The 26,591-nt window shown below is 41.7% G+C and overlaps 2 protein-coding genes across 2 annotated transcripts in view; one reads left to right on the top strand and one right to left on the bottom strand.

The window, feature by feature from the left end:
* The window catches only part of LOC137646138 (cingulin-like), a 194,055-nt gene that overhangs the window by 47,035 nt on the left and 120,429 nt on the right, over positions 1-26,591 (top strand). The gene's annotated exons all lie outside the window — the stretch shown is intronic.
* LOC137646137 (ubiquinol-cytochrome-c reductase complex assembly factor 2) lies at positions 60-25,379 on the bottom strand. Its single transcript, XM_068379343.1, has 3 exons — positions 25,221-25,379; positions 5,765-5,899; positions 60-195 (listed from the first exon to the last, which is right to left on the bottom strand). The coding sequence occupies exons 1-3, from the start codon at positions 25,295-25,297 to the stop codon at positions 60-62; spliced, it is 348 nt and encodes a 115-aa protein (XP_068235444.1). The 5' UTR covers positions 25,298-25,379.

Below are 26,591 nucleotides of genomic sequence, written 5' to 3'. Positions count from 1 at the left end.
AAATATTGAACTCGTCGATAAAAAATAATTTTCTACAAAGTGAAGTTATTTACTAAGCTTCACTTCTTTCCAAAAAATTTTGCATAAAGAGGGGTGGCGTCTTCCTGTGCTGCTTTCATGAATTCTGTCGAGTTGATATCTCGGCACTGATCATGCGTTAATCCCGTTGACGAACTTTGCAGTGTGCGTGGATATCTGGAAATGAATTTTGAGGTGAATCAGTAAATTATTGAATTCATAAGGCATTATTATAATCCTACCTATAGTTAAAATATTGGATTTGCAGCTGTGCAAAATTTAAACTTTACAGTTAATTTGAAATATAATAACCATAAACTACATATAAAACCCAAATGTCCAGCACTATAGTCAATTTTTTTTAGCGAGGCAGATTTGCACCGACTCGCAGCAGTGCCCTTTTAGCTCTGAAAAGTTTCCTGATCGCTGATTGGTTGGACAAGATAATTGTAACCAATCAGCGATCAGGAAACTTTTCCGAGCGAAAAGGGCACCGCTGCGAGTCGGTGCAAATCTGCCTCGCTAAAAAAATTGACTATAGTTGGGAATATGGCTGGTATCAATTAATGCAATCCAAAATTAACCGACTGTGAACTGGAAACATTGTCGCCTGCATATACTACACTGCAAAGGCAGGAAGAGAAATTATATGGGGAGAACACCTCAATAACTTAAAATAGTTATGAAATTATATAATTTCATGAATTACAGACAGGCATTTGAATAGACAAAAGATTTTCCACATGAATTTTGCATTTAGTAAAGTAAATATAAACTATTGCCATTTACAAAATTTTCTACTCCAGTGCATAGGGGAAGACAAACTAAGAATTTACATAAGATGATGAGGACTCAGCCTCCGGAGAAGAAGGAATACTAAATTGAGTTATGAGTTATGGTATTTCCAACTTCCACACACCCATTTCATTAATATCATGTTTGTATAGAATTGTGTAAGAAAAAAGATCAAAACAATACATAGTATTCAAAGCAAAATGGCTTAATGCCTTCAGATCAGATTGGTTTCAGAAATATCCATTCCTACTCAGAAACATTATTGTAATTTACAAAGAATCCTGGATACTGCCAATCCTTCCTCGGGACATCAAGTGTCGAGTCTTTCTTGATGTTATAAAATATTATGCCACTACAGTGGAATAAGACCGGGTATATTAACCCTTTTACCCCCAGGCTATTTGGAAATTTCCAACCCTCCAGGGGGTTATTTTTTTCCCAGCACATTTTGGAGTACTGTATATTTTTTTTTAAATTGCTCTAACAGCCTTAATTTTTGTCATAGAGAGGTCAGGTTGGTCTCATTCTCTTGGAAAATGCCCGAATTTTTTTAAAAACTATCAAAAATATGAACAAATAAATTTTAATAGCAATTTTTTGCAAGGACGTACCGGTACATCCATGGGGGTAAAGGGATGGCTTTTGTGAAACGTACCAGTACGTCCTTTGGGGGTAAAAGGGTTAAGATAACATTATGACTATGTATCAAGAGAATTCCTATACTTTGTAAGCCTTAAAGGCATTAATTCACTTACAAATAAAGTAAACATTTTTAGGTATGAAATATTAAAAGACAGAAGTTTCACATGGCAACTTTCCAAGTTTTTGCACTGGACATCAATAGCATTGCAAACATACCTCATTTGTTCAAGATTTTTCTTCAAATTTGTGACTTCATGGTGACTGTTTTAGCCCCCAATAAACAAAATCAAAATTGTAAAATGGACAGAAATGTCTGGGTTTAAGTATTAAACAGCAATAACTGTATTTGTCCATTATATGTTATAAGAGGCATCCATCCTAACTCGAAATTATAAACAGAAAGTCCTCAACTTGAAAACTTAATAGCTTCCAAGTTTGTTTGTACTGTAAATCAAATTTCGTTAAATTTTGTCCGAGGATAGGATTCACCCAACTCGTGTACCTAAGATTTTTAGCTGCAAATCTCAACAAATATTCCTGTTTCATATTACAAATGTTGTTTTGCTTACTGTATTAAAACTACAGAGCTACGAAAAACACGTTCGAACGTTCACGGGTGCTTAGAAGGAATGATGGGAGAAGGATGCATAGCGGTAGTGGTGGTGGGGGGGGGGCAGTAGCTGCAGAGAACGACACCTCGTAGTAACGGGGGATGTGAGGAGGGAGATGTCTAATTGGTAAGGGACCTCTGGTAGTGGTTTCACACGCCCAAGTTATTATACCGACACCCTATAAGGGTGAGCGAGCTGGGTATATTGTTGGCATTCCATGCAACTTTTTTCTCTGGTATATTTAGCAGTATTTATACCTTAGAAATGGTGCTATAAGGTGCATTTCACTGGGCGACACAGGTCCCTCGCCCAGAAATAGATTTTTCCTTCGTCAAAATCCCTTTATTGCAGTATTTCATCAAGAACTTTTGAAACAATATCTGACGTTTATGATTCCAGTTGGATTTGTGCTTGTATCTCGAAGTGCTTGAAAGTTGAGGACCTTCAGTATTATTGATAGAGAACTCCTTGTTAGACAGACCAAATTCCTCCCATTAATAAAAACAGAAGTTCTTTGCGGTTTTCTTAAATGACTGGTTTTAAGGATGAACGCAAAATCTTAGACTTATTGATAGTTCTCTGCACTACCATTTGGGGTGATGATTAAAAATAACTCTTGGAGTTGTATGAGATATCAATCATGTCAAAGTTGACAGATTTTTAGTGAGGTGTTAATATGACGGTGCCGAGAGAAGGTTGTGAACTCAAAGGCAGGATGCAATCAACTGAGTTAATTTATCAAGCTCTCCTTTATATACAAAACCTCAAGGCAACAGGAAATTTCATGTTCGAGAAAATGACAATGTTACATAGGCGACACGCAGACATGTTTATTCTGGTTCTTTTTAGTGCGAGGGAAGAGCGAAGATACAAACATAATATATACAAAAGGAATTATGTACAATTGTGTGACACACGGTTGGTACAATGCACTCCAAAGAGCCATGATTAGGACAGCCATGGGAATATTCAAACCTTTTCGACGAGATCCTTTTTAAACTACCTTTTAAACTTGATTCCAGATATAGCTAACTCGGAGCTTGATGAGGCACCTAATAAGGTGACACCTTTTACTCCTATAAAGATCAATTTCATATGACAAAAAGATGTTCTTTTAAAGTGAAAGACACAAATAAATTAATACTTTATAGGCTAATATGCCCCTTGAATGATCCAAAATCCCCAAATAGCATTTACTAGCAGAAATATATTCCAAATATTTAAATGCAGAGAAGAAAATAATGGAAAGTAATCAATGATAGTAATACCTGACAACAATAAGCTGAAAATGTATTGGTACATTGCAGGCTCTGTATCATGGTCTTCCACTGTCCCGGGTTAGAGTTCTCTTGCTTGAGGGTACACTTGGGCACACTATTCTATATAATTTCTCTTCCTCTTGTTTTGTTAAAGTTTTCATAGTTTATATAGGAATTATTTATTTCAAAGTTGTTACTGTCCTTAAAATATTCTAATTTTCCTTGTTTCCTTTCCTCACTGGGCTATTTTCCCTGTTGGGGCCCCTGGGCTTATAGCATTCTGCTTTTCCAACTAGGGTTGTAGCTTAGCAATTAATAATAATAAAGAAGCTGGCATTGGATTTAGGGGTTGTTATTTACTGATCTTAAACACAAGATCATTTAACAGAAAGTCTTCTATGAGTTTGTGTGAACAACTTTAATTCATTCTAAATTTCTTGGCTCTAGAACCCTTTCATATTCAACACCCCCCCTAAATTGGCTACTGAAGGACCGAGACCCCAGCTAGCATGCTGCCTGACACGGGCCTAGCCTCAGGGCACGTTCCTTCCACCTGAGGTTAGACCTCACAGAAAACAAAAGTAGGGTAAACTACACAAAACTCTGGTCGGTTGAGAGGAGATTCCAGGTAACTCCTAAGAAAGTAGTTCGAGGTAAGTTTCCGTGTTGGAACAATGGCTAAATCAGAAGATCAGCTTATACTTATTAGGAGGTTATTTGGTACTTTAACAGTGCATGTATATTCTTCAAGACAATTTCAAATGAGTCAAAGAATAAAGACCTCAAACTTTGAGTAAATTTGGGGAAAATACTACAAGAATTTAGAGATACCTTCCCAAGCATGAGTAAAAAAATGTCAGTAAATCACAAGGGAGAGCTTGGTTGGTAATAATCATAAACTGGTAGAAACTGCCAAATCAACCTTCCTATTGGGGCCTAGTAATAAGCCAAAAATGGGAGACTTTTGAGGATAAGCAAGGCACATTATTATCATTATTATTATTATTATTATTATCATTTTATTATTATTTTATTATTATTATTTTATTATTATTATTATTCTTATTATTATTATTTTATCATTATTATCATTAATTGCTAAGCTACAACCCTAGTTGGAAAAGCAGAATGCTATAAGCCAAGGGGCCCCAACAGGAAAAATAGCCCTGTGAGGAAAGGAAACAAGGAGAAATAAAATAATTTAAGAACAGTAACAACATTAAAATGAATATTTCCTTTATAAATTATAAAAACTTAAAAAAAAAAAAAAAGAGGATAAATTAGATAGAATTGTGTGCCCAAGTGTACCCTCGAGCAAGAGAACATTTAGCCGATAAGCTTAATTCTGCTTGGGGCCCTTGACTATGAGACACTAGCTGGTCGAGTGACCGACTCTTAAGGATATGAGTATATGTTTCCTCCCCAAGTCCCTGGATGAGAAGGGTATTTACCTCCACTCTGGAATTCTCAGAGGAAGATATATATAGAGCAATTATAGTCCATTTCTTTTAGCGAGGCAGATTTGCACATCGCAACGGTGCCCTTTTAGCTGGGAAAAGATTCCTGATCGCTGATTGGTTAGAATTATCTAGTCCAACCAATCAGCAATCAGGAAACTTTTCCAAGCTAAAAGGGCACCGCTGCGAGTCAGTACAAATATGCCTCGCTAAAAGAAATGGACTACAGTATATGAGTTAATTTTCTCCAAAAGCTATAATTCAAAGTGAAATGTTATACTATATAAGATTTTTTTCATTTAAACTTGAGGAAAAAAGGCATGAACGTATATCTAAAAGTATGCATAGCAGGGAGGGATGGCTTATACCGTATTATTCTTTGGAATTAATGTTGTAATGTCATTCCACTAAATCCACAATAACCATTCACTGCCAGCAGGCTTCAAGATTACGTTGGTATCGACCAAGTTATGCCGAAACTGTAATTCTCAAATACCAACCACATTCCCAACATTAGGGTGAATAAGAAAACAATATCTTGAAATAACAAAGTAACTTATTTAAAATACAGTTACTAGAAAATGTTTTGCTGTTCCAATCATTTCTTACATTTACTATAGAAGTTTTATTCCAACTGTGACCAGATTGTGGAATAATCTTCCTAATCTGGTGGTTGCAGAAGTGGAACTTCAGAAGTTCAAACTTGCAGCAAATGTTATAATGTTGAACAATTGGACATAAGTCTCTTTTCATGGTTTATATACGATAAATCTATTTTAACCTTATTAATGACCTTATATTTTATATTTCTCAATCATTATTTTCATACAATATATAGTTTATTTATCTCCTTTTCTTACTGGGCTTTTTTCCCTATGAGAGTCCTAGAGCTTATAGCATCCTACCTTTCTATCTGGGGTTATAGTTTAGCTAGTTATCATAATAATATTGTACAAAAGATTAAACACTAAACCTGACTTACTTGGTAGCATAAACATTTGATGCCAGACGGTCCAGTGATGAATATATTCTGTGACACTCCTCTTCATTTACAACTGTCACATCTCCTTGCTTGAAGGTTGTGGTTATTCTTTGGCGAATATGTTCTCCCAAATCTCTGCAAATAGTAAATTTTAACATTATTCTGGTTTTATGGATACAACATACATCACAAAAACCCTATATGCATTTACCAGCTAAATTATTATTATGATTTTCTGCTAAGCCACTTTTGTAGATGTGATGCATATGTGGACACATCTTGAAATGATATTTTGATTATAAAATAAATTTTTGAATATACTTACCCGGTGAATATATAGCTGCAACTCTGTTGCTCGACAGACAAAATCTACGGAAAAACTCGCCAGCGATCGCTACACAGGTTGCGGGTGTGCCCAACAGCGCCATCTGTCGACCAGATACCCAGCTCTTATGTAAACAAAGACTCAATTTTCTCCTCGTCCCACTGCGTCTCTATTGGGGAGGAAGGGAGGGTCATTTAATTTATATTCACTGGGTAAGTATATTCAAAAATTTATTTTATAATCAAAATATCATTTTTAAATATTTAACTTAGCCGGTGAATATATAGCTGATTCACACCCAGGATGGTGGGTAGAGACCAGTAATATATGTTTTCATTTTATGAGCTAAGAGTTTTTTATTTCATTTTAGAAGTTATCAAAATAACAAAAACAAAATAAATAGGTACCTGGTAAGGAAGTCGACTTGAACAATTACTCTGCCTTTTAAATACGTCTTCCTTACGGAGCCTCGCGATCCTCTTAGGATGCTGATCGACCCCTAGGAGCTGAAGTATCAAGGGTTGCAACCCATACAACAGGACCTCATCAAACCCCTAATCTAGGCGCTCTCAAGAAATGACTTTGACCACCCGCCAAATCAACCAGGATGCGAAAGGCTTCTTAGCCTTCCGGACAACCCATAAAAAAACAACATTTCAAGAGACAGATTAAAAGGATAAGGAATTAGGGAATTGTAGTGGTTGAGCCCTCACCCACTACTGCACTCGCTGCTACGAATGGTCCCAGTCTGTAGCAGTTCTTGTAAAGAGACTGGACATCTTTCAAGTGAAATGACGCGAACACTGACTTGCTTCTCCAATAGGTTGCGTCCATTATACTTTGCAGAGATATATTTTGCTTAAAGGCCACGGAAGTTGTTACAGCTCTAACTTCGTGCGTCTTCACCTTAAGCAAAGTTCGGTCTTCCTCACTCAGATGGGAATGAGCTTCTCGTATTAACAATCTGATAAAGTCTGACCAAGCATTCTTTGACATAGGCAAGGATGGTTTCTTAACTGAACACCATAAAGCTTCAGATTGGCCTCGTAAAGGTTTAGTACGCTTTAAATAGAACTTAAGAGCTCTAACAGGGAATAAGACTCTTTCTAGTTCATTGCCTACGATCTCCGATAAGCTGGGGATATCGAAAGATTTCGGCCAAGGCCGAGAAGGCAGCTCATTTTTGGCTAGAAAACCAAGTTGCAGCGAACAAGTGGCTTTTTCTGACGAAAATACGATGTTCTTGCTGAAGGCATGAATCTCACTGACTCTTTTAGCCGAGGCTAAGCATACCAGGAAAAGAGTCTTAAGAGTGAGATCTTTCAGGGAGGCTGATTGTAACGGCTCCAACCTGTCTGACATGAAGAATCTTAGTACCACGTCTAAATTCCATCCAGGGGTAGCCAAACGACGCTCCTTGGTGGTCTCAAAAGACTTAAGGAGGTCTTGCAGATCTTTATGTTTGGAAAGATCTAAGCCTCTATGCCGGAAGACCGATGCCAACATGCTTCTGTAGCCCTTGATAGTGGGAGCTGAAAAGGATCGTCCTTTTCTCAGGTATAAGAGAAAAACAGCTATTTGAGCTACAGAGGTACTGGTCGAGGATACAGAAACTGACTTGCACCAGTCTCGGAAGACTTCCCACTTCGATTGGTAGACTCTAATGGAAGACGCTCTCCTTGCTCTAGCAATCGCACTGGCTGCTTCCTTCGAAAAGCCTCTAGCTCTCGAGAGTCTTTCGATAGTCTGAAGGCAGTCAGACGAAGAGCATGGAGGCTTTGGAGTACCTTCTTTACGTGTGGCTGACGTAGAAGGTCTACCCTTAGAGGAAGACTACTGGGAACGTCTACTAACCATCGAAGTATCTCGGTGAACCATTCTCTCGCGGGCCAGAGGGAAGCAACTAACGTCAACCTTGTCCCTTTGTGAGAGGCGAACTTCTGCAGTACCTTGTTGACAATCTTGAACGGTGGGAATGCGTAGAGATCCAGATGTGACCAATCTAGGAGGAAAGCATCTATATGTATTGCTGCTGGGTCCGGGACTGGAGAGCAATAGATTGGAAGCCTCTTGGTCAGCGAGGTTGCAAAGAGATCTATGGATGGTTTACCCAAAGTGGCCCAAAGTCTCTTGCACACATCCTTGTGGAGGGTCCATTCGGTTGGAATTACTTGCCCTTTCCGACTGAGACAATCTGCTATGACGTTCAAGTCGCCTTGGATGAACCTCGTTACTAGGGAGATGTCTTGACCTTTTGACCATATGAGCAGGTCCCTTGCGATCTCGTACAACGTCAGTGAGTGGGTACCTCCTTGTTTGGAGATGTACGCCAAGGCCGTGGTGTTGTCCGAGTTAACTTCCACCACTTTGCCTCGAAGGAGAGACTTGAAGCTTTTCAAGGCCAGATGTACTGCCAACAGCTCCTTGCAGTTGATATGCATGCTCCTCTGACTCGAGTTCCACAGTCCTGAGCATTCCCGACCGTCTAGTGTCGCGCCCCAGCCCACGTCCGATGCGTCCGAGAAGAGAACGTGGTTGGGAGTCTGAACAGCCAGGGGAAGACCCTCTCTTAGGTTGATATTGTCCTTCCACCAAGTCAGACAAGACTTTATCTTTTCGGAAACCGGGATCGAGACCGCTTCTAGCGTCTTGTCCTTTTTCCAGTGAAAAGCTAGATGGTATGAAGAGTACGGAGGTGTAGTCTTCCTAGTGACACAAATTGTTCCACGGATGACAGCGTCCCTACCAGACTCATCCACAGCCTGACTGAGCAGCGTTCCTTCTTCAGCATCTTCTGGATGGATAGCAGGGCTTGATCTATTCTGGGGGCTGATCGTCTTGTTATTCAGCAACGTCCTCATCAGAGGGTTTCTCATCCGAAACTGATGAGGAAACGGCAACGGAGTGGGCAACGTCTGGCTCGCTGATTCCGGCCGCACTGGTGCATGCGTGACGGAGCCAGACGCAACATCATGGAACTGCTGCACAGTCTGTGAACTGTCAACAACCATGGGTGCGCGAGGAAGCACAGCGTCAACCCGAGACTGTCTAGACCGTCTGGGTTGTGCAGTCAACACCCTACCGGGTTGCTGAGGTTGACGCACTGCGTCAAAACAAGTCACCTCTGCTGGTTGTTGAACGTCCTGAACGTCAACAACCACCTCCGAGCGTCGCTTAACGACAACGTGCGGCTGGCAACCCACACTGGGTCGCATCGGCGGTGGAACCACCTCAACTGGCAGACGCGAGTAGGTTACCTCAGCGTCAACAGGGCGCACAACCGACCGGTTGGAAGGTTGTTGGCCAGAAGGTTCGGTAGCAACCTTCTCCGCATTAAAGTCCTCTATCAAGGACGCAAGCTTGGACTGCATGTCTTGCAGCAAAGCCCATTTAGGGTCTACGGGAGCAGGTGCGGCAACAGACGGGGTTAGCGACTGAGGCGGTACCGCTTTCCATCCCTGAAAGCCTTGTTTATGCATGACATAATTGTACAGCTAAACTTCAAAGGCTCGAAAATAGCTGTGAAGTTGACCTGTAAAAAACTTGGAGCGTCTCCTGGCCAGGCGCCAGGGAGAGTCTACGAGATTTGAGAAGTCTATCTGGGCAGAGGCATGAACTCCCAAGCCGAGAACTTCTCTCGTGTCATATCAGACTCTCGCTCTATAAGCCAGTTTAAAAGAAGGGAAAGCAAAGGCTGTATCCCCCAAACTCCTCCTGGTGAAAAACCAGTCGCCTAGCCAACGTAAAGCTCTCTAGGAGAGCGAGAGAGCACTAGCTTAAAAACAACGGCTTCGAAGTAGCTAGGCCTAGTGTAAGCTCTGACGTTTAGGCGAACGAGGAGCAGCAGTTACAAAAAGATCCGGACAAAGATCCTTAAAAAAAATCATCATGATTTAATTAAAGTCCATAGGGGGCTAAGCAGCTTTAGGCTCCTCTCCATCTGACAGAGTCCTCAAGGGAATATCAGTAGGAGGGGGGACAGCAACTTCCTCATCTACAGGAACCTTGTCCGATAAAAGCTGAGTCTCAAGCAAGGGAGAGACCTACCGTGGTGGCAATGCTTTACAAGCAGAGTCCACACTCACTGGTGCATTAGTAGCGGACCAGAACGCAACGTCATGTAACTGCTTGACAGTCTGTGAACTGTCAACAACTGAACTGTCAACCACAACAGGTGCGTGAGGACGCACAGCATCCACTCTAGACTGCTTTGACTGCCTAGACTGAGCAGTCAAAACAACTCTAGAATGCAGAGGTTGACGCACAGCGTCAAAACAAGTCAACTCCGATTGTTAGTGAACGTCTTGAACGTCAACAGGAGCATCAGCAAGTGGCCTAACGTCCAAAAGCGGCTGAAGAACCACACGAGACCGCATCGAGTGTGGTTCTAAACAACCTGACTGACGTGACTTAGCTACGCCAACGTCAACAGTAAGCACAAGGGAACGTTAGGTTGGCTGAAAGCCAGGATATCGATGAGATAAACGGCTAGACTCAACGGACTAATCGGCAGAATAGTCTTCCATAAGGGAGGCAAGCATATTCTGCATGTCTTGTCATACAACCCATTAAGGATCAACGGAAAAGGTTGTGGTAAGAGACGAGGGTAACGTCTGTGACCGCAACACTTTGCCAACAAAAAAGACTCTTGGAGTCTGTGTTACGCTTTTGTTAGGCGGCGAGCAGTTATCCGATGACTGCATAGGGTCAGAGCTGTCCTAATGGCTGTAACCAGGACGCTGGACCTGTCCTGAAAGGACTGACTTTCGCTTAAGGGCTTCGAAACCTTGTGACAGGTTTCTTATGCGAAAAGCCTTCGGATGACGAGGAGAAACAACGTCTCTCTCGTCTTATGGTAGGGGAGATCTTGGTAAGATACACCCGATACCATAGAGGGAAAACGTCTGTTCGTTGATCAAGGCCTCTCGAACCCATAAGTTGTTCGACATTACTTCTCCCCTGGGCTTGGGAGCATGCAAGAGGTCCCGGACTAGGTGAACGACAGGCACGAACAGACGAACCCTCGGACGCAACACTGTAACACTTTGCGCATATCACTTTATCACTTCGATTTTCTGTTTTGCACTTATTTCACTGAAATCGAAACTTTTACTGATTTCTACCTGAAACACGCAATTCTACCCTTCATTAAAAGGTAGTAATTGCGAAATCAGTCGTATAATGCAAGCTCATTAATACCAGCAAAAAACAGAAAACATATTTTAAGATAAAAAATTCAGTGGCTGGGAAAGAGACTAAACACTAGTTCATATAAACTACGTTTTCAATCTCTCACCGCACATAGCCTGGGGACGAGAATAAAAAACTAAAAACGTTTTATCCTTCCTCCCCGTACAGCGACTAGGGACGAGAGTAACTCGAGAACAACGTTACCCGCTTGAACGGAACGTTTTCTCTCCTCTCTCTCTCTCTCTCTCTTTCTCTCTTGATTTCGCACCTAAGAGAAGAGCCCAATTATATCTCGTCAAAAAAACATGTTATTTGACTAAAGGAAAAAATTGAAAGGTTTTTCAAATAAAAAGTTCCTTTAAAATAGAATTTAAAACATTTAAGCTAAGAAAGAATGAACAAAACGTCAGAATCGATTTACTCTTACTGCAAAGTGAAACCGTGATACACTCTCTCTCTATCGTAACGATAGAGCGCATGTTGAACGTCCTGAACGTCAACAACTGCGTAGCATAAATAAACTAAACATTAGTTCATCTTTGAAAACAGTACGAAGACTATCAAAGAAAATCTTTCATAAAATATTACATTTAAAAAGTTTTAAATCCTTAGCTCTTTAAAGCTATTTACGATATAAAGGGCTCAACGTTGATTAACTTCGGTTTCCAAGATAGGACCGCCTACTCTCAGGAAAGGTCGCATATAAACAAAACATTAAAATTTATTTTTATATGTTTATAATAAATGGAAAGTTAATCGAAGAGGCCTAATAAAGGCGGAGAGATATAAAATATATAGAGGAAAATCTATAAATAATTTATAACGTGATAAGATAATTACTAAAAGCCTAAACACACTTCCGTCTAAGGGAAGGGTCGGCCATTTGAAAGTGAAAGAAAGTCCATACTCTCTTTGTCACCATAATTAAATCTATCCAAAACGAGTTCAAGATTTAAGATGAAGATAAAACACCTGCATTGCGAAAGCTCAAAACCAGAATACTGTATAGTACTTCACCAATATGATGTGAAAAACTCCAGTTTAGCAACAGCGAGTAAAGTACGTCTTGTCGACACGTCGACAGAGAGAAAATTGAGTCTTTGTTTACATAAGAGCTGGGTATCTGGTCGACAGATGGCGCTGTTGGGCACACCCGCAACCTGTGTAGCGATCGCTGGCGAGTTTTTCCGTAGATTTTGTCTGTCGAGCAACAGAGTTGCAGCTATATATTCACCAGCTAAGTTAAATATTTAAAAATTAATGTTAAAGTTATAACATTAACTACAATGTGGTATCACTCTTAAGATGTAGGATATATTGGAAAAGTTTAAAACTAGGTTATAATATAGGGTCTCTTTTACTTAGCCCAAGGCCGATAATTCTCCGTTAACTGCTGCTCTAAATTCTCTGTTTCTTGCACCACCAATGCTTGCACCGAAGGTTTTGGAGGAAAGTCTCTTTTTCCTTCTTGCCTGAATCCATATGAAAGACGCAAAACCCTGCCATTCTCGGCCCTAGCTTTGAGAGGTTTTCTATTTCATCAATCTGGTAAGCAACCAAAGATTTGGAACAGTTGTTTCTTTGTCCTAGGTCATTAAGCACTAGATAAATTGATAGGTTACTCTGCTAAATTTCTTCACTAAATGGACAAATTCATAGATAATTTGTATTTTTCCCGAACTAATACAACCCGGCAGTTATTCATAATGAATATTCTTTCAGCAAAGCTGGAAGGTAGCTAATTAAACTTTTGGTGTGATTCTGATTTCGCTTATCAACAACCAAAACCAACCGTAGCACTTGGGATACAAATACTATCATAAATTTACTGCTATTTGCTCCCCAAAATGCAAAAGTAACAGCTGGTAGTACTGTATGAAGTTGAATCCCAGTGAAATTATATATAATGCCAGCAATTGGCTATCCTGGTGTTATAATTCCTCTCTGAGAATGTAAGCGTATTAATAAAAATACTTTACAATTATATACTTGCACATTATTCTATCTTCTTTCCCTTCCTCTTGTTATTTTGAAGTTTTTATAGTTTATATATGAAAGATTTATTTCAATGTTGTTATTGTTCTTAAACTTCTCTTGTAGCTTATTTCCTTTCCTTACTGGGCTATTTCCCCTGTTGGAGCCCTTGGGTTTATAGCATCCTGCTTTTCCAACTAGGGCTGTAGCTTAGCAAGTAATACTAATTATATAGCCTGTATTTTGTGTGACTTATGTCACCGAAAAACTCTGTTTTGCCACCTGAAAACAATCTTTTGTTGCCAGAGAGCTAGACATTTTACATTACTTCTTATATCTGTAATTATGATGATTTTCTACCATCTACAGAATACCTTGTATCATTTTGCCAAATTCTTCTGTCAAAATAATTAAATGGTCTTACATTATTATATAATTTATGTTTTACAACAGGCACCAATCTCTTATTTCTGGATGGTTTAAGATATCGAGGCAAAAGGCCCCTGAATGTAAGAAGGGGAATAGTTTAGGTATGAAAAACAAATGAGAAATTTTCCCTAATTCAGGGAAACATAGACTGGCTCTATTTTCACATTACAGGTTTAATATTCAGTAGACTCATTATCTCGCACTAGATTTAGACTTTATATTACAAAATAGCTTCACAACTAACGTAGCCTATCACAGGCATGGACTAGCCAAACTTAACTCCAACTATATATTAGGCTAGGCATGGACTAGCCGAACCTAACTTCAACTATGGATTAGGATAGGCATGGACTAGCCAAACCTAACTCCAACTATAGATTAGGCTAGGCATGCCTTATAAACTAGATATGGTACCAACACTTACAGTTTATAATACCAGTGGCCAAAATGAGAACAGGCAGAGTAATAGTCTACAACCCCTTTCAGGGCTACTCTCACAAGAAAGAGCTCAATCTGACAGAAATTCCCGGAATATCTGCAAAATGTAATCGCAAACGCAAACACAGTACTGTGACTGTGACTTACCAATGATCATCATCATCTCCTCCTACGGCTATTGACGCAAAGTGCCTCGGTTATGTTTCACCAGACGTTCCTATTTTGAGCTTTCAAATCAACACTTCTCCATTCATCATCTCTTACTTCAAAATTCATAGTCCTCAGCCAAGTAGGCATGGGTCTTCCAACTTTTCTAGTGCCTTGTGAAGCCCCGTTGAAAGTTTGGTGAATTAATCTCTCTTGGGGAGTGTAAAGAGCATGTCCAAACCATCTCCATCTACCCTTCACCATGATCTTATCCACATATGGCACTTGAGTAATCTCTCTTATAGTTTCATTTCTAATTATGTCCTGACATCTAACTCCCAATATTCTTCTGACAGCTTTGTCCTCAAAATCAAATTATTTGTTTTGTTTCGTTTTCCGGTGATACTTCAATTTGTAAAGGAAGTTTGTAACTTATGAAAAATTAATGCACTACATTAATTAAAGGATTACTATGGAGCTAACCACTTCAGAGGAATATGTGAACTTTTTTACTCCTCTGTTCTGGCAAGCGGTACATAGATGTGCTGAGCACACCAGTCACTTCTGTAAATATAGATTTTTTGCTCATAAGTAATTCGAAAAATGTTATTTTCATTAGTAAAATAAATTTTTGAATATACTTACCCGGTGATCATGTAGCTGCAGCTCTGCTGCCCGACAGAAAAAACCTACGGGCGGAATACGCCAGCGATCGCTATACAGGTGGGGGTGTACATCAACAGCGCCATCTGTCGAGTAGGTACTCAAGTACTTCTTGTCAACACAGAACCAATTTTCTCCTCGGTCCACTGGGTCTCTATTGGGGAGGAAGGGTGGGTCCTTTAATTCATGATCACCGGGTAAGTATATTCAAAAATTTATTTTTCTAATGAAAATAACATTTTTCAATATTAATCTTACCCGGTGATCATGTAGCTGATTCACACCCAGGGGGGTGGGTGGAGACCAGCATACATGTTAACATTAGAAGCTAAGTATTCCGTATTTCATTTTAGCAGTTATTCAAAATAACAAACATAAAATTAATAAGTACCTGATAAGGAAGTCGACTTGAACAATTACTCTGCCTTTTTAAGTACGTCTTCCTTACTGAGCCTCGCGATCCTCTTAGGATGCTGAGCGACTCCTAGGTGCTGAAGTATGAAGGGCTGCAACCCATACTAAAGGACCTCATCACAACCTCTAATCTAGGCGCTTCTCAAGAAAAGAATTTGACCACCCGCCAAATCAACCAGGATGCGAAAGGCTTCTTAGCCTTCCGTACAACCCAAAAACAACAATAAAAACATTTCAAGAGAAAGATTAAAAAAGGTTATGGGATTATGGGAATGTAGTGGTTGAGCCCTCACCTACTACTGCACTCGCTGCTACGAATGGTCCCAGGGTGTAGCAGTTCTCGTAAAGAGACTGGACATCTTTAAGGTAAAATGATGCGAACACTGACTTGCTTCTCCAATAGGTTGCATCCATTACACTCTGCAGAGATCTGTTTTGTTTGAAGGCCACTGAAGTTGCGACAGCTCTAACTTCATGTGTCCTTACCTTCAGCAAAGCATGGTCTTCCTCATTCAGATGAGAATGAGCTTCTCTAATCAAAAGTCTGATGTAATAAGAAACTGCGTTCTTCGACATCGGTAAAGCAGGTTTCTTAATAGAGCACCATAAAGCTTCTGATTGTCCTCGTAATGGCTTCGTACGTCTTAAATAGTACTTAAGAGCTCTTACTGGGCATAGTACTCTCTCTTGTTCGTTTCCAACCAAACTGGACAGACTTGGAATCTCGAACGATTTGGGCCAAGGACCTTCGTTTTTAGCTAAAAAACCAAGCTGTAAGGAACATGTAGCCGTTTCAGATGTAAATCCTATGTTCCTGCTGAAGGCGTGTATCTCACTGACTCTTTTAGCTGTTGCTAAGCAGACGAGGAAAAGAGTCTTCAAAGTGAGATCTTTAAAAGAGGCTGATTGAAGCGGTTCGAACCTTGCTGACATCAGGAACCTTAAAACCACGTCTAAGTTCCAACCTGGTGTGGCCAACCGACGCTCCTTCGAGGTCTCAAAAGACTTAAGGAGGTCCTGTAGATCTTTGTTGTTGGAAAGATCTAAGCCTCTGTGGCGGAAGACTGCTGCCAACATGCTTCTGTAACCTTTGATCGTAGGAGCTGAAAGGGATCTTACCTTCCTTAGGTGTAAAAGGAAGTCAGCTATCTGAGTTACAGAGGTACTGGTTGAGGATACTGAATTCGCCTTGCACCAGCTTCGGAAGACTTCCCATTTTGACTGGTAGACCTTGAGAGTGGATGTCCTCCTTGCTCTGGCAATCGCTCTGGCTGCCTCCTTCGAAAAGCCTCTAGCTCTTGAGAGTCTTTCGATAGTCTGAAGGCAGTCAGACGAAGAGCGTGGAGGCTTGGGTGTACCTTCTTTACATGCGGCTGACGCAGAAGGTCCACTCTTAGAGGAAGAGTCCTGGGAACGTCTACTAGCCATTGCAGTACCTCGGTGAACCATTCTCTCGCGGGCCAGAGGGGAGCAACCAACGTCAACCTTGTCCCTTCGTGAGAGGCGAACTTCTGCAGTACCTTGTTGACAATCTTGAACGGGGGGAACGCATAAAGGTCTAGATGGGACCAATCCAGAAGAAAGGCATCTATGTGAACTGCTGCTGGGTCCGGAATCGGTGAGCAATAATTTGGGAGCCTCTTGGTCATCGAGGTAGCGAACAGATCTATGGTGGGCTGACCCCACAAGGCCCATAGTCTGTTGCAAACATTCTTGTGAAGGGTCCATTCTGTTGGGATGATCTGACCCTTCCGGCTGAGGCGGTCTGCCATGACATTCATGTCGCCTTGAATGAACCTCGTTACTAGAGATATGTTTCGATCTCTTGACCAGGTGAGGAGGTCCCTTGCGATCTCGAACAACGTCATCGAATGAGTCCCTCCTTGCTTGGAGATGTACGCCAAGGCTGTGGTGTTGTCGGAGTTCACTTCCACCACCTTGCCTAGAAGGAGGGACTTGAAGCTTCTCAAGGCCAGATGAACTGCCAGTAGCTCCTTGCAGTTGATGTGCAGTGCTCTTTGATCCGAATTCCACGTGCCCGAGCATTCCCGACCGTCCAGTGTCGCACCCCAGCCCGTGTCCGATGCGTCCGAGAAGAGAAGGTGGTCGGGGGTCTGAACAGCCAGTGGTAGACCTTCCCTGAGCAGAATGTTGTTCTTCCACCAAGTCAGTGCAGACTTCATCTTCTCGGAGATAGGAACTGAGACCGCTTCTAGCGTCATGTGCTTTCTCCAGTGAGCAGCTAGGTGATACTGAAGGGGTCGGAGGTGGAGTCTCCCTAACGCGATGAACTGGTCCAGCGATGAAACCGTCCCTATCAGACTCATCCACTGTCTGACTGAACATCGGTTCTTCTTCAGCATGCTCTGGATGCATTCTTGGGCTTGACTGATTCTGGGGGCCGACGGAAAAGCCCGAAAAGCTTGACTCTGAATCTCCATACCTAGATATACTATAGTTTGGGATGGGACGAGTTGGGACTTTTCCATATTGACCAGGAGACCCAATTCCTTGGTCAGATCCAGAGTCCATTTTAGATTCTCCAGACAGCGACGACTTGACGCAGCTCTTAAAAGCCAGTCGTCCAAATAGAGGGAGGCTCTGATGTCTGCTAAATGCAGGAATTTGGCAATATTCCTCATCAGTTTGGTAAACACTAGAGGTGCCGTGCTTAGGCCAAAGCACAGGGCTTGGAACTGGTATACCACCTTCCCAAAAACGAACCTTAGAAAAGGTTGGGAATCTGGGTGGATGGGGACGTGAAAGTACGCGTCCTTTAGGTCTAACGAGACCATCCAGTCTTCCTTCCTGACCGATGCTAGAACCGACTTCGTCGTCTCCATGGTGAACGTCTGCTTGGTGACAAAGACATTTAGAGCACTGACGTCTAGCACCGGTCTCCACCCTCCTGTCTTCTTCGCCACTAAGAAGAGACGGTTGTAGAAGCCCGGGGATTGATGGTCCCGGACTATGACTACCGCTCCCTTTTGTAGTAAGAGAGACACCTCTTGCTGTAAAGCTAGCCTCTTGTCCTCCTCTCTGTACCTGGGAGAGAGGTCGATGGGAGTTGTTGCTAGAGGGGGCTTGCGCAAGAATGGAATCCTGTACCCCTCTCTGAGTAACTTCACAGACTGTGCGTCTGCACCCCTGTTCTCCCAGGCCTGCCAGTAGTTCTTGAGCCTGGCTCCCACTGCTGTCTGAAGAAGGTGGCAGTCAGACTCTGCCTTTTGAGGACTTGGAACCCTTCTTCTTGTTGCCACGTTGACTAACGGCACGAGTACCTCCTCTGCTGGAGGTTCTGCCACGAAAGGGCGGAATGAACCTAGACGCTGGTGTGTCCATCCTAGGTCTAGGCACGGAAGGTAAAGCTGTGACTTTACGTGCGGATGACGCCACCAGGTCATGAGTGTCTTTCTGGATCAACGAGGCGGCAATCCCCTTGATCAACTCTTCAGGAAAGAGACACTTCGATAGCAGAGCAAACATCAGTTCTGACTTCTGACATGGGGTGACTCCCGCCGACAAGAAGGAGCAAAGGTGATCCCGCTTCTTGATAACTCCAGACACGAAAGAAGCCGCAAGCTCGCCAGACCCATCCCGTATGGCTTTGTCCATGCAGGACATGATGAGCATGGCAGATTCCTTATCCGAAGGGGAGGTCTTCCTGCTCAACGCTCCCAAACACCAGTCCAGGAAGTTAAAGATCTCGAACGCACGGAAAACTCCCTTCAAAAGATGGTCCATGTCCGAAGAAGTCCAGCAAATCTTGGAGCGTCTCATAGCCAGTCTGCGGGGAGAGTCTACCAGACTTGAGAAGTCGCCCTGGGCAGAGGCAGGAACTCCCAAGCCGAGAACCTCTCCCGTGGCATACCAGACGCTAGATCTGGAAGCAAGCTTGGCCGGGGGAAACATGAAGGATGTCTTCCCAAGTTGCTTCTTGGCCTGCAACCACTCTCCCAGTACCCTTAAAGCCCTCTTGGACGAGCGAGCGAGTACGAGCTTCGTAAAGGCAGGAGCTGCTGACTGCATGCCTAAAGCGAACTCAGAGGGAGGTGTGCGTGGAGCTGCAGACACAAACTGGTCCGGATACAACTCCTTAAACAGGGCAAGGACTTTCCTAAAGTCTAAGGAGGGAGGCGTAGTCTTGGGTTCATCTATGTCGGAGTGTTGGTCGTCCAAATGCGCAGCTTCGTCGTCATCAGAGATTCCTTCATCCGAATGCTGAGAAGGAAGCGGCAAAGGAGGAGATAAAAGCTGAACGGCTGAATCCGGCAGCACGGGTGCATGCGTAGCTGCACTGGATCCAACATCATGCCGCTGTTGGTCAGTCTGAGAGCTGGCAACAACCAAAGCGGAGTGGTGGTGCGTGGTGGGGACCACCGTGGGTTGCGGAGACTGACGCACCGCGTCAAAACACGGCAGCTTGACTCCACCTTCCTGCTGATGCGGTAGCTCACGCACGTCAACGGAGGGTGCCGCACGTCGGCTAACGTCAACATGCGTCTGGCAGAGTCGACTGCGCATAGGTGGTGGAGGTCTCACAGCCGGAGTGTGGGAGCAGGCAGCCGCAGTGTCAGCTGGGCGCACAACCGTGGCAGGTTGTAGGCTAACGGGTGCAGCGTCAACCTTCTCAGCACGATACTCCTACATGAAGGAAGCTAGCTGAGTCTGCATAGACTGCAGCAAAGACCACTTAGGGTCTACAGCGGCTGGTGCGGCAACAGACGGAGTGATTGCCTGCTGCGGAACCACTCTACCTCTCTTGGGAGGTGTGCAGTCTTCGGAGGACTGCGGCGAGTCCGAACTGACCCAGTGGCTACACCTGGGCCGTTGGATTCGCTCGGAAGGGACCTTGCGCTTGAGAGGTCGTGAGACCTTGGTCCAGCGTTTCTGTCGAGAAACTTCTTCCGCAGACGAGGAATGAATGGGCTCACTCGTCTGTTTGTGGGTGGGACGATCTCGGCAAGATACGTCCTCAACCACGGAGGGAACGTCTGTCCGCTGATCAAGGCCTGTCGAACCCTTTGGTCGTACGACATTGCTTCTCCCCTGGTCTTGGGAGCTTGCAAGAGGTCCCGGACTGGGAGGACGACAGGCACGGACAGACGCACCCTCATGCGTAACACTGACACTTTTCACTGCACTGACACTCACTTCACTTCCCACTGCACTTTTACCTTTCAACTCCCTGACGTCAGCCATGAGTTGATTGCGGTCATTCGCCAATGACTCAACTCTCCCACCAAGAGCCCGAATGGCACGCATCACATCCGCCATCGAAGGTTGATGAGAGCTAGTAGGAGGGCCGGGTGCAACCACCACAGGGGAAGGAATAGGTTGTGGGGCATGGGGAGAGGAAAAATCAATAGAGCGAGACGAACTCCTCCCGATCCCATCCCTCTCTAGCCCACGCGCACACTCAAGGAATTCCCGAAAATCGAATTCCGAAAGCCCAGCGCACTCCTCACATCGATCCTCCAATTGACAGGCCTTACCCCTACAATTGGAACAAACGGTGTGCGGATCGACAGAGGCCCCCGGAAGACGCCCAGAACAGTCCCCAGCGCTACACCTCCTGCACTTGGGGACTTGAGCAGGGTCAGACATCCTGAACTAGTCAAAGGGGGGAAATCCAAAATCTATCCAAGTCGTCAACAAACAATCCAAAATCTAATCAACGAAAGCGAGAAAGTATTGAGGATAACTTCTGCACAGCGAAAGCCAACAACTAGAGAGAATACTTCACCAAATAACGCGAAAATCAACTCCAGAAAACAACAGCGCATCAAGTAGGTCTTGCCGGTGGCACGACAGAGAGAAAATTGGTTCTGTGTTGACAAGAAGTACTTGAGTACCTACTCGACTGATGGCGCTGTTGATGTACACCCCCACCTGTATAGCGATCGCTGGCGTATTCCGCCCGTAGGTTTTTTCTGTCGGGCAGCAGAGCTGCAGCTACATGATCACCGGGTAAGATTAATATTGAAAAATTAAAAATTCTAAATCATCGGTATTTTTCCAGAGTCTTTAAGGCGTATTCTGGCACAAGCTAAAATTAATCATTGAAGTCTGGCACAGTACAAAAGTACTGTGTTATACAGTATTCAGTTGGTAGTGGGCAGGTATCATCCACCTTCCTTTCATAACCCAGCACTTCGTTCTTCAATATCAGGGACTAAGGGGTGGATTTACGAGGGATTACGATTAAAGACTGGTTTGATGTCTACCAAAAATATAAAGTACGGTACTTTTAGAATGTGTCATTTCTTCCTAGAAACCAAACCACCATCATTTACATAAGAGACTCCTTCTTAAGATGAGAGTATAATCTCTCTGAACGATTAGCAGCCATTCATCTAAACTCAGAAATGCTGTCTTCTCTGTCATATATAATCATACATCCATATACCAAGCCACTTCCCCCAATTTTGGGGGGTAGCCGACATCAAAAAAGGGGACCTCTCCTCTCTACGTTCCTCCCAGCCTGACAAGGGACTCAACCGAGTTCGGGTGGTACTGCTAGGGTGACACAGCCCACCCTTCCCCGTTATCCACCACAGATGAAGCTTCATAACGCTGAATCCCCTACTGCTGCTACCTCCGCAGTCATCTAAGGCACCGTAGGAAGCAGCAGGGCCTACCGGAACTGCATCACAATCGCTCGCCATTCATTCCTATATAATAACCAAGGGATAGATGATTCCTGAAACTCCTATACAGCTTGGGATAAGGGTAAAAGAAACAATGACCTGACCCAGTGTTTTAATCTACGACACACCTGCCCGATCCCTAGCCTGACACATGAGGCTATATCACTTCACAGAACAGCTATAATACAGAACTGCGTTATAACGTAACCACACCAACCTAACCTAATGTAGGATGCAGGATCCTTACTTAGCCCTGCAACCCTAACATTCCATAACCTGACCTATGACAATGTATCATTTGAAAAAACTTTCAATATACTACTGTACTTCTGTACTTAGACCAGGCCTAAATCCTTTACCTTAATTACAATCAGAAGTAGCAATCCCAGTGAAATTTACCAATACTGTTAAAGTTAGCAAACCCTGCTTCAGAACTAAAAGTCTTCACAGTACTTGAAGCTGGTTACCACAAAAATAAATACTGAAACACTAAGAGTTAACAGAACATACTTCATACTTTTGCACTAAACGAGTCGCCACTCAACCGAAGCCAGTTTTCTAGAATATTGCCCGATTCCCAAAATTGAAGTTGTACATAAATCGGAAACAAAAGAGGCTATCAGATTTCAGCGTTATTTGATTGAGAGCATTAAAAAATTAAAAACAAAATACAATTAGGTTTTCTTATTAAAAAAGTATCACTAAAAACACAATTGAATCCCAAGCCTATTGTGTAACACTGTTTAAATCTATTAGGACTGAAAATCTGCAACTAACTATACAGTATACTGTCAAATACTTTGATAATTGATGACTTCCAATAGATTTTTTATGTTTCGTATTATTCACATTTAGCATTATCACGCCGCTCTATTGATTTGGCAAGGGGTATATATTGTGCTATACGTATAAGCCGCATGGGTAAATATATTGCCGTTGTTTAATTTTTTAATTAATCTACTTCAACTGGTTTTTGCTTCACCGTGGCTTGCTCCCATTTTAACATTATCTCACTGCTTTTATGTTCTGGTAAACGATACATGGATTTGCTGCGCACTCCAGATCCATGGGTGAGTATTTTGACATTAGAGTATCTTAATTATTTGAATAACTCAGTGTCTGCCCATTATACTGTAATTCCAAATTAAACATGCTGTTCATGTTATTAATTAACCCTTTTACCCCTAGGCTATTTGGAACTTTCCAACCCTTAACCCCCCGGGCATTTTTTTTTTTTTTCAAGCACATTTTGCAATATATATTTTTTAAATTGCTCTAACAGCCTTAACTTTCATAATAGAGAGGTCAGGTTGGTCTCATTCTTTTGGAAAATGCCTGAAGTTTCTCAAAGTTATCAAAAATATGCAAAAAAAAAAAAATGTAAATAGCAGTACAGTATTTTGCAAGGACGTATCAGTACGTTCATGGGGGTAAAGGGATGAGTTTTGTAAAACGTACCAGTACGTCCATTGGGGGTAAAAGGGTTAAGAAGACTTAGTTAGTAACATGAACAGCATGCTTAATTTGGAATTACAGTATAATGGGCAAACACTGAGTTACATAGATAATTAAAACACTAACGTCAAAATATAAAAACAGTGTAATAATGTTAAACTGGGAGCAAAGCAAGCCACGGTGAAGCAAAAACCAGTTAAAGTAAATGATTAATTAAACAATGAAACAACGGCAATATATTTACCTATGCGGCATACACGTATAGCACAATATATACCACTTGCCAAATCACAAGAGGGGCGAGATATTACTAAATTGCGTGTGAAGCAAGCCATGGCAAAGCAAAAACTAATAAGTGATTAAATAGTGTTAGTTTGCCAAACCAACATACTGTATATGCGAATACACTTAATTAGGTAAAGGGTTTGCTTATAATCATAGTTTAACACAGGAAAAGCTTTAACAATCGAGGGAGCGAATACAACCGTTTCCTAGAATGTCAACAAACATGAAAAATATACAGGTAGTAAATGATATAGATAATTTGTACAATTTTCCATGGATTTATTATGCATCCCTGGGTTGCAGGGGCTAGGTAAGGATATATATATATATATATATATATATATATATATATATATATATATATATATATATATATATATATATATATATATATATATATATATATATATATATATATATATATATATACGGTAAGGATCCTGCATCTTATGTTAGGTTAGGTGGGTGTGGATAGGTTAAAATGCATTTCTGTATTATAGCTGTTCTGTGAAAAGTGATATGGCCTTTTAGTCCAGGTTATGAAATGTGAGGGTTGGGGGGGGGGTTCAATCAACAAAACTGCTTCCTCAGTTAGGTTGTGGCACCCTAACGCCAATATTCCCATCGTATATTTTCCCAACCCAAAACCTCGGGTTCCCACTGGGGGTACCCCATTATCGGTGGATATATACACTATATAAATTTCACCAAGTATTTGTTTGCCGTGAAAATGAGCGTCACTTTCAAAGAAAACAGGCCTTTTTCTGTACGAAACACCTGTTTTTTTTTAGTAGAAAAGCTTGTCCCATCTGTAAATATTATAAAACACATTTCCTGTGTGGCAAAAGGATTATTCTTTATTATAAAATGTTACTCTGACCAGAACTATAGTAAAACCAGTAGTGTAAGTTTGGCAAACCAACATACCCTTAAGTACACATTATTAGGTAAAGGGTTTGCTATTATTGTTGTTTAACAAGGGAAAATAAATCCAGTTTTATACAGAAAAATTCTCGTTTTCTATGCTCCAAGATGGCCTGATCCATTGATATACAAAAGCTCCCTAGTATTACCCTTAGATACCCTAATCTATGTAGGATGAACTAGCCTAATATATGTGCGATGCACTATCCTGAGCCTTTGTATATCAGCGGCCAGTTCCTCAAGCGTTCATTAAAAATGGACATGAACTAACCTAAACTTTCCTCCCTAACCTAACTAACAAACCGTGTCCTTCCCTACTTACCTAACAGGGTGGGGGCCTGACGCCCCCTGAGACACCCCCCCCCCCCTTACACTGCCGTATTCTAAGTTAGACATAATAACACATACAGGTGGCCGCTATCATACATACACCCCCACTATCCTATCCTTAACTATCCTAGCCTATAAGGGATAAACTAGCCTATTCTTTATTATACCTATAAATGGCATTTATGTTTTATAACAAAACCGTCAATAGCATTCTATGCTACATGGCTCTTACCGGCCTCCAGTTTTAGTTGTATCAAGTGGCCACTTCTCAAGCAGTTTTAAAAAACTCCTGTAGCTATTTCTTGACATTGGGGTTGATGAGGACACTGTATAGAAGTAAAATAACAACAGACAAATTCAAATGACAAATGTATCTGTTTTGTAACTTCGAGTTACGTCATGGTGGACAACGTAGTGTAGTAGTAGTAATCGTGTAATTTTATCTCTGTAACAGCTCATCGTAAGTTTTATCATCATCGTTTTTCTACATCCTAAAAATCTTTTATTATTTTCTTATATTTTTTTCTGTTGTGCTCTGATTGACCATAATTAATCTGGTCTTTTTAGTTTCTTTCAATATATTGTTTTCTTTCTTCCTTTTCTATGCTGAATTACTATGAATTTCTTCCTTTTCTATGCTGAATTTCTATGAATTAACAGGATTCTAGCCCTAGCCTGAGTGGCTATATATTCAGTATGGCTGTTAAATAGTGCATTAGTTTTATTTTTCATTATTTATCAGATTATACTATAATTGCTTTATTTTTTTATACATTCCTGGCAAAATGGGGTGAAAATTGGGCTGAATCATATTCAGATATCAGATTCAATAGTCGGGGATTCAAGTATAATTCTCGTTTTCTATTATGTGTGAAGAAATATTTTCATAGAAAATGTAAAAAAGAACTTTCTATAGGCAACTATTATAATTGTATCAATAAAGTCGCATGATCATCATCATCATCATTATCTCATACTACGCCTACTGACGCAAAGGGTCTCGGTTAGATTTCACCAGTCATGTCTATCTTGAGCTTTTAATTCAATACTTCTCCATTCATTATGTACTCCGCGCTTTGTAGTCCTCAGCCACATAGGCCTGGGTCTTCCAACTCTTCTAGTACCTTGTGGAGCCCAACTGAGCTTTTGGTGAACTAATCTCTCTTGGGGAGTGCGAAGTGTGTGCACAAACCATCTCCATCTACCCCTCACCATGATCTCATCCGCATATGTCACTCGAGTAATATCTCTTATATTTCCATCTCTAATCCTGTCCTGCCATTTAACTCCCAATATTCTTCTGAGGGCTTTGTTCTCAAATCTACAAAATCTTTTGGATATTGTTACATTGTTATACCATATCTCATGTCCATACAGTAACACAGATCTCATGAAGCTGATATAGAGTCTAAATTGATATATCTACGAATACATTTACTTAAACATCCTGTCAAGTCTTAAGCAGCCCATCATGAAAACATTTTAAAAGTCATTTTAAATAAAACAAAGTTCTATTCGTGTAATATTTATTAAATGAATATTTACACAATGCTCACAAAATCTTTATTGAAACAACCTATTTATAAACTATTCACTATACTGA

This window comes from Palaemon carinicauda, chromosome 8 (genome assembly GCF_036898095.1).
Source record: "Palaemon carinicauda isolate YSFRI2023 chromosome 8, ASM3689809v2, whole genome shotgun sequence".
In the NCBI taxonomy this organism is placed as follows: Eukaryota; Metazoa; Arthropoda; class Malacostraca; order Decapoda; family Palaemonidae; genus Palaemon; species Palaemon carinicauda.
The sequence above is the reverse complement of the archived record's forward strand: the minus strand, read 5'-3'. Positions and strand labels throughout refer to the sequence as shown.